The following is a 9,781-nucleotide window of genomic DNA, read 5'->3' as shown; positions in this document are numbered from 1 at the left end:
ATCTCTTACTATAGCATCATTTGTGAAAAAAATGAAAAGAAATTAGTTCTATGATTCAGAAAATCACTTTGAATGGTGCCCAAAGCTCTACACAACATTCTCACAAAGACACATGTAAGACTGACAGAACATTAACCGTGTAAATGACCCACAGGCAGTTGAGCAGGTTAACAACCCACCTTCCTTTTGTAGGCTCCATTAAACTCTCAGAGTGCACCATGCTGGAGTAATGGCTCACATTAAAGGGTTTATGTGCTAATAATGCAGCTTTTTTGTCCTTTTTAGAGCAATGCAGTTTGTGTAAATAACAGCTTTAAATGGCAAGCAAGCTTTATTATAGTTAAACGAGAAGACCAGATCACTCTTTGTACAGTGCTACTTTTTTTTTTTTTTTATCAAAATGCGGTATGGTTTCAAAATGATTCATACCACCTGAACTCACCCACATTGTCCACAAACTCCAGTATACAGCATTTCATTAGAATTTCATGTAATAGTCCAGTGGAAATTTATGCAATATTAGGTTTTCAGTCAGTTTTGGTCTTATCTGACCAGAGTACCTTCTTTCACTTGTTTTCTGCAAAAACAATTTCCTATAGTATCTTCCAAGAAGAATTTTGTCGTGGTAGGCTGACAGTTGTGTCATACTCATATAGAACAGAGCTCTGTGAAATCTTCAAAGCTTAGGTCATTGTTTCATAACCCAACCTTGCTTTAAACCTTACCACAACTTATCTGTGACCTGTTAGCTTTCTTCCGTAGTCTTTATGATACTGTTTGTCGTCTAACGTCATTTTACTAATCCCTGAGATCTTCTTGTTCTTTGGTGCATTTACCTACTGGACTGGAGAAAACACAAGTAAGAGGAAAAAATTAACAAAACTCCATTAATGAAGATGGTGCATTTTAAAAATGTTAAGAAAATAATCGACAGCATATTTGTGGCAGAAGCTGATAACAGATCTGTTCCAGAGTAAATTACATTTGTACATGTTTGTTTTATATATATTACAGATTCTGGATTATTATAGTAAGAACATTATTCTGCTTAAACATTATTTGCAACATATTTTTCAACCAAATGTGCATTATGTGATGCACATATGTACTTTCACCCTGTTTGTTATTGATTATGTTTTCTGCATGCGCTTTGTTATTTAAATATTGTGCAGATCTGTCATAAAAGTTCAAATTCCAAATGATGCAAACCAACTTAATCTATATTGAGGTTTTCTAGTCATACTGACAATTGAAAGCTTGTAACACTATGGCCACATTCCCCCATTCACACACATTTATACATTAATTGGTAGGCAACTTAGAGTTAAGTGTCCTTCCCTGGACACTTAACTCCACCGACATGTCACAGGAGGAATCAAACACGCTACTCTCAAATTACAAGGCAACTGATTTAGACACTGAGCCCTGATCATCCCAAATATAACTGTTTACAATGGACTTAGCCTCTGATTTGCCAACTTCTGTTGAGAGACTGTTTTGAACATTTGTCAACTATTTAAGTTCCCACTATTTCAGCATGTGCCACATGCAAACTTAGTTTTCAACTTGTAGAGAATGTGAACTAAATGAAATATGTTATTAGCTGACCTTTCATTCCTTTTCAGTTATTTGTAACTGCACTTCAAGTTAATCTGACATCTAAAATTTTGAAGGAACATATTTAAATTTGTTAGCTATAATGTGATGTCATGGATACTGCAATATTTTTTTTTGTGATTTCCATATTTAATCTAAACATCTTGTTCCATTTAGAAAGAAATTTGGTTTCCTTGATTGTGATTTTTTTTTTCTTTTCCTGGTGATGATTCTGTTAATCCACTAGAGGTCACTATTGTCAAATATTTCTCTTTTGCCACAGGTTTGCCAAGATGCCAAGATGTTAAAGAAAAGCTGCGGCTTAGGAGCACACTTTAACAGGATTTTCAGCATGTAGAGGTGGTGCTATTTTGTGTTTCCTCTTACTGTAAACAGTTCAAAGACTTGAGTTTTAGTTGCCCAAAGGATTATAATTTTTGTTTCTCTCACACCGTACGCACACTGTGTCTCATCCTGAACAAGAACCCTGAACAGTCTCATTGTGTCAAGTGTATGAGGCCACCATTCCTGGTGAAACAAAAGGCAATTCAATGGGAGAGTGCATTGCCACCATTCATGGCCAAACAAACACACACAGCCTCTCCGCCCACACTGCTGATATCGCAGGCTGGGGAGACGGTGCAACAGGATACAGATGGTCCTGTAAAGGGAGTCTGATACTCTAACACCACTCCAGATCCTGTGCGAAATCTCAGACTGATGGAGCATATGTGTGAGTTTTCTTATTGCAGAACATCAAGAAGATCATCTCCTACAGGCATTGTGCTGGGTAGAACATTTCAATCATTCAAGTATTTGTTTTCCTGATTCAGAAACTTTTTTTTATTAAAGAAGCAATGACTAACTTACTGATTGCACATTGGATAAAAGTAAAGCATGCTAACCTCTGACAGCTGTGAATACAAGTGAAAACATCAATGCATATTTTAAGATAACTCTATTTGTCTTACACTTTTTTCTTTTCATGAATCTCAATTGAGTTATTTACATTTGCTTTTCTAGAATCTAGGAGGTAAATCCACACCAAATCCTTAAAGTCCCACAGAGGCCACTTAAAATCATCTGTTGCTACTCCCCCACCCACTATCTTGTTCCCACTCCTGGCCACAGTGATAAACAAAAACATTCTGTTGAGCAAAATTTAAAGTAATTTTGTTTTCTGAAACAACAAAATATGATAAGTAAGATTGGACCTTTTGATTTATTTAGAACCACTCATATGCAAAGCAATTTGAAGGACTTTACAGAAATACGAAAGAGCAGATGTATATCATTCGAATAAATATCATCATTAGAAAAGATATTTCCAATAAAGTAAAGAAATACATGAATAAATAGGAAAAAAAAGTATTAACAGAAACAAAAAGAAATTGCAAAAAATTAATTTAAACATTAATAGCCAAGATATGATAGAATTTAACCAATGTAGTTAGCAATCATTGACCTTTTATGGGAAGCCAGCACTATCCTATCATGGTTTCTATCATGAATCTGGTTGTTTCAGCACAGAACTGAGGAAAAAAAGAAACTAAATGCTACCTTAACTTGCTTTGTAATGCTACCTTAACAGATTATAGATCTGTTCCAAAGATAACAAATCTATAAAGACCTAAGGAGTCTTTGCAGCTAACCTGACCAATAGCTCTGAAATGTAAATAGATCCACAAACATCTATGCCTTACAGACCCTTAGTAAGATTATTTTTTTAAAATCTGTTTTAGGAAAAGAGAACCAATGCAGTAATTTAATGATGGGTGTGATCCATGTTATTGATGTTAATCTGGACTCTGGTGTTATAATTTCTTAATGAGTTGCAGCTGACTTGTATTTTCTAAACAGAAACCAGATGGAAAAAACAACAACAACATGGATGCCCTAGTTTTTGTGTGTCCTGATTAGGCAGAAACCTCTCATTTGTCCTTATACCTGTGCTATATCAACAGAGGTGTTGGGGTGTGTCTTTCTCTTTTCCTATTCTCATGTCAGGGTGTGTTTGTCTTCATCCGATCAGTCTGATACAAACCTTGTCATCTCTCCTTTCCAGAAATCAGATTTGTTGCTCATGTTTTGACCCTTGTCTGTTGACATCAGTTTCCATGTTCCTAGTCTCTGTCTGGAGGTATACTACTTTGATACCTTTCATCTCTTCCTTGGCACTCTTTTGGCAGCTCTTCTTGAAACTGCTGCCTGGATAACCTACCACCTTCTGCTGCTACTTTTCCAACCTATAAGAAAAGACAAAAAGACAGGGCTTCCAGCCCTTTTGGCAGCTTTGTGTTTTTGAATTCTGTATTAAGAAGTTAACTCTTGCCTTCCCCACAGAGCTGTTTTGATCATTTGGCTACCACTTGACTCCAATCCCTTTAGGAATAACTGGAAAACCTCTTGACCTAGAGCTCACTACTAATCTAAGGCACAACCCCAATGCACCAACATCCACCTGTCTGTTTGCCCTTCAACAGTTAGGCTGCTAGATCGGTTAAAGACTAGTCAAATACTCACCTCCAACAATCTACCAACCATAGCAATCCCCCCAATTACCAGTATCTCTCTTGAGACTGTTTACTTCACTCCTGAAGTGGGAAATAATCCTTTTAAAGCTCACCTGCTGCTGTACTCTCAGAGCCCCCTTAAGCTTCTCTCTCTGACTAAATCCCGGGCCGCTGGTTGTCAAGTCAGACTTTCCTCTTGCTCTCATCCCTTTTACATAAAATAAATATGTGAAATGTATTTGCGTGCCCATAGCGTTGGAGTTACATTACAAATATCACAGTTCTGAATTTCCCTCTGCCGTCCCGGCTACTTTAATGTAATTTGCTTTTGCCAGATTACCTCATATCATGGGATGAGTAACACACTTTCACTGCCATCTTTGTGCAGACACTTTCACATGACTTCATGTGATGTGAAACAGGGCTGCAAGACAAAATATTCATAATCCTTCACAGTCCGATTCAAGGAAAATCTTCAACAGTCTTCCCAATAACACAAAAAATAAGCAAAGGGAACGTCTGAGGAATTGTCATTTAGTCCCAGCCATTAGCTCATGGATGAAGGAATGCGACCTCTTCTCAGTGTCCGGGGACATTGCAGTTGAATGGAGCCTTTGTCACTGTATTTATTTCATAATGGGTTTCTGTCCTCAAAACTGCATATTTAAAAACGAGTGATTTGATCTGTGTATAATGTGCTGAAAAACAGGCGATCGCTCAACAAAATCCTGGAGTTCGTAAAATAAAAAAATTAATGAAACTTGTAAATATTTATTCAGTTGCAATAATATACTACACACCTTTTAATTTTGTCCTTACTGAACAGATTTTCTATTCAGTTCAACAGATTTTAGTTCACAACAATTCACAACAAATGTAATTAAAATTTAGCTTACAAAACAAATAGGTCAAATAGGTGGGGGAATAAATAGACAAAAATGACACAAAAAGAAAGAAGCCCTTATTTAGCATTTGGAAAGAAAATAAGAGAATACAAATAGTTAATGGCACGAATGACATCACTAATCGTTGCTATCACTGCAGAGATGCGGTTAATCATAAAATCACTGAGGTAGAGATACTTTTAATGAAAAGATAAATAAAGAGGGGTAACAAGGTTCGTAGCACTACTACACATTTGTTTCAAAAAAAGAGACACAACTCAGCACAAAAAACTGAACTTGAAAAAATTTCAAGGCAAAGACAAACAGTGTGAATAAAGTAAGTCAGCAAATAACTGCCAAAAGTTTTCTTGAAGAAAGTGACACAGCCAAATACTGATGTGCTGAGATATACTTTCCATTGAACAGCGAAATGACAAGTACACACAAAAAATGCAGAAATTACTCAATGCTCAGTTCTGGTAAGAGCAACTACTAGTCAAATAATGAGTTGTCTACGTTCTGTAGGGGAAAGAAGCAAAGAGTACATATACTTAATGGCAGAAGTGCCTCTTCCTATAGACTTGTCTAGTAAAGCCCAGCAAAACGTAGAATCAGTTGGGATGAAAGTGGGATTCTATGGGTTCAGAAATAGACTAAACAGAAATGAGAGAGATTATTTTCATTTCATATTGTATTTCAAATTTATATTCAAACAGGAAATCAATCCTACACCTCTCTACCAAATTGCATTTACAAAGCAACAGTGTTGGACTAGGTACTATCAGCATCTGTACCTACCCCATTGCCTGAATACTAATCACCATTTTAGCAAAAGTTTTGTTTATTTGCCTTTTCTGTATTTTGAAAAATGCATATGTGTGCATTTATTTCTGACAATCCAAAATATCATTGGTTACAGATACCAGGCATATAAAGTACCTTATTCAAGCAGTGGTCCCAGCAACAGGCAATAAAACTTGTGAGAGGTAAAGCTAATGTAGGGCTAGAAAGATGCCGGAAAGCAGTTGCTTTGCTTACTTCAAAATAAAGTGTGACACTCACATGAACGGTTTGGGTTTGTGCAAAATAGTTTCTTTCTCATTTCAATTTGTGTAAGATAAACTTTTCCATATAAAGTACAATATATTCTGTTACATAATGTATTAAATTTTATTTTGTATTTTCTTTCAATTCTTACAAGCATTAAATACAAATAAACACATTATTTTAAAGAATTCAAAACCTCACACTTGAACAACTGATCTTTGTGGAAAGGCGCCATGGATGTAAGATGCCTGTTAAAATGCTAGAATTCTGATGTAAAAATGAGACCAAAATACATCATTTTGGAACATTTAATTCCACTGGTAAAAAAGAACACATTACAAAAAAACAAAAAAACAAAACACAAAGCAAATAAAGCCTACAGCAATCCAATTTTGATTCAACTTCAGCATTTACTCTTCCTTGGAGTCTGTGTGAGGACACTATGAACTGGCTCAGTTTGTTCACTCTGACTTGCAGTTCTTTAAATCTGTCAGAGTGTGAGGACATCTCCCAAAGCACTTCTTTACATCATCCCAAATACTTTCTGTCAAGTGTAACTGGACTCAGCTCAGCCATTTCAAAACTCCAATTTTCCACTAGTGAAGCCATTCTTTTATTGTTTGGATTTTTGCGAGGACTCGCAGCAAAATAACACCTTCATCATCTGCTTTCTTGGGTTTTTGGGTTGAAACTGGCATTTATATGGCATTTGGAGCTGCTCTGGGTTTCACCCACCTTGAAATAATTTCTAGTTCTAGACCCACAATGCTTCCACCACCAAATGTCACTGCTGCTGCAGAGTCCTTTTGGAAATGTGATAAGTTGTTATGGTGTAAAACAAACTATTTGGAACAAGTTTGGTTTCATCACACCATAAAATTTTTTCCCACAAGATTCTTGGAGTTTTCGATCAGGAGTAGATGTTTATCACGGAAGAAAATACTTCCTTCTCACTAAACTGCACCTCCATAGGGACATATCAAAAAAGGAGAAGATTGTTGCCATATGTAAAAGAAAACTTGCACTTGTCAAAAATTCATGAACCACCTTAGGCGTTCTCACTTAAATAAATTTCTTTGCTTATTAGTTGAAACATACAGGTTTTTTTCTTATTATTTTTGCATCGTTGTTACATGGAAATTTATTTTCCAGCTGTAGATAAGTAATATTTTTATTAATTGCACAATTCTTAAAGTGCAAGTGCAATTTTAAAATTATTCCCATCCAAAGTAAATTTTATGTCTAAATACTGTATGTTGTTTTCTAGTTTATTTATTCTGTGTGAGCTCTTGGGGCCATTATGGCAACACAGATCTGACTGACATTTCTAAATACATCTTATTTTATACACTTTTATTTATTTTATTTATTTTTAATAATTTGATAAAATTATTTCATGGTGTTATTTCTGGCCTCAGTCAAAAACGAACCACTCAATTTAGTTTTAAGAAAAGGGTATCTTTTACTTTGAAAATTGTAACCGGATGTTGCGTCTTTCTTGTATCTAACTTGAAGCAGCTTTCTTAGACAGCTGGTTTTAGGACCAAGAAGAAGCTTCTCAGAGAAGCACATGGTCTCTACTCATGAGGCAACACTTCTCGTCAGTAACTGCTTGGGAATTAAATGTTATTCTAGAGGGCGATTAAGACAGAAGCGGCTTGTGTCTCTGTCAATATTGTCCTGTTTTTCTAACCTTTCAATCCCCCCACCATTTTCTATTAATCTTCGCCAGGAGGATTCTCGTCCTCTGGATAATCTCGTTGAATGAGCAAAGACGCGCCGAGTTGAACCAGCTGTTAGGGATCCCTGACGCGCCGCTTGCAAGCGCACTTGATCACATTTCAGGAAGTCCCTTTCTTTTTATTTCGGGGAGGGTGGGCCGGCTCTTGAAGATCAGCTGTTGCCTGACTTGTGGCTGTATGATGGTTGATCTGCAGTAGAGACGCTTCAGCATCATGAGCATCCAGAGCAAGAGGAGTCTGAAGTTTATTCTGACAGCACTTCAGACTTTGACTGTCTGCTGGTTGATGTGTGACAAGGTTCACTCTGCAGAAGGTAAGAGCTGTGGGAGACTTGAAGATACTTGCTTTGTGCTTATATTCCATTCATTCATTTATTTAGCTTTGTTTTTCTTTGAAATATATTCATCAAATTGAAAAACCTCACTTTTTTCTGTCTTTAAATGCGTAAATATACAGCATGTTATTTGAAGTTGTGTAAAATCAGATAATGATATTCTGTGGTTGATGCACAAATTGGCATAATTGATCTAATTCCTTCATTTGCAGCTGGATTTAAGCCACCACATCTTTCAAGCAACCTACAGGTTCGTCTTTCATGATCAGTGTTAGTTGCAAAAACAATCAAGTTATTTACATAGCTCGGTTTAAAAACTAAGGGCTCAAAAATATATGCATTCTTTACTCTGGATGATGATTGTACCATGTGCTGGATCTGTCCTGTGTGATAACTCTTGAAATTCTTGACTCCAGCTGCACCTCATGTTTTGTGAGTCTCCTCCAAACTCTTGAATCCTCTCAAAGGCGTAGTATACCTCTACTTCCTTTTGTGCTGCACATTTCCAGCCACTTAACTGGATACTGCTTGCTCAAGAAATGACTTTTTTTGTGACATTTTCTCCCTGTATACGGTGTTTGCTTAACAGCGGCCATCACAGTAGTCTTACAATTGATTGTGTACACCAACATAGTCATATTATAATATTTCTGTATTAAAAATCATATTTTATAGGTCTTTTGTAATATTCTGGTTCTTCTGAGGAACTAAAATTTGGAGCTGTAATCTATAATAATTAAATGAAACAGAAATTAACACTTATATCACCCTGCCTTGTGACAGTCTGTCCAGGGTGTGCCCCACCTCTCGCCCAACGGCTACTGAAGATGGGCAACACCCATCCCTATGGCCCTGCAAGGACAGGCGTGTATACACGATGGATGGATATATCACACTGTGTACATGTTTTAAAATAAATGTTTAAATAAATAAAATGATGGCCCAAGCCGTCATGGGACCCTAAGCAAAATTTGGTTTTGGGGCCCTCTAGTTCTGCTAACAATGTAGACTGGCTGCAATCAGCAGTCCAATCAATAGCTCATTCACACAGTTGATTTCTGGGTGTCGATTTCCTTAATTTTGGGGGATTGTGATCTGCTGATACTTGCATGTGAAGCCCATCTTCTCCCCTAATCGTATCTTTATCAGCAAAGGTTTAAAAATCAGTCTCTCTCCTCTTCTGCTCTACAGTGAGAAGTTTGACTGACAGTCCGGCCCACCGGGTCAGCTTTGCACATTTGCAGTTAACAATATTCACCCCACTGTTGCCAACTCAGTGACATTCGTGCTACATTTAGCAACATTTCAGACAAAAAAAATTCATATCAGCCAAAATAAAAATGGGCTTTTTAAAGATCGGTAACCAGGGAATGGCCAGAAAACTGCAATTGGTGCAGCCCTACACACATATTCATGACATTCTTTGATTACATTAATTTCTCTTTGGCATTACTCCAAAAGCTAAAACTTTAATTTATACCAGGTGAAAATCTGGACCAGTAATGGACTGATTCTGAGTATTCAAATGATTTTAACAGGAGTTTCACATAATTTAGAAGTTGATGTAAAAGTAATATTTGTTTGAGCCACAAAATGATTATGCTTAGCAGCAAACATCATATCCCCAACTGCAGCATAGAGTAGCTCATCGATGTAGCAGCTATG

General features: G+C 36.7%; 1 protein-coding gene across 3 annotated transcripts in view; it reads left to right on the top strand.

Annotated features, from left to right (window-relative positions):
* Nucleotides 1-7,589: 7,589 nt before the first annotated feature.
* LOC122823792 (disintegrin and metalloproteinase domain-containing protein 12-like) overlaps nt 7,590-9,781 on the top strand; it is a 98,264-nt gene continuing 96,072 nt past the window's right edge. For 2 of the 3 annotated variants that reach the window (XM_044103782.1, XM_044103781.1), the window contains exon 1: nt 7,590-8,095. In XM_044103782.1, the coding sequence (XP_043959717.1) occupies nt 7,996-8,095 (100 nt within the window). In that variant the 5' untranslated portion in view covers nt 7,590-7,995. Of the gene's footprint in view, nt 8,096-8,328; nt 8,367-9,781 lie in introns of all 3 variants that reach the window. The other variant, XM_044103783.1, reaches the window with a different exon arrangement.

This window comes from Gambusia affinis, linkage group LG20 (genome assembly GCF_019740435.1).
Source record: "Gambusia affinis linkage group LG20, SWU_Gaff_1.0, whole genome shotgun sequence".
NCBI lineage: Eukaryota > Metazoa > Chordata > Actinopteri > Cyprinodontiformes > Poeciliidae > Gambusia > Gambusia affinis.
This window is presented reverse-complemented; position numbering and strand designations above follow the sequence as displayed.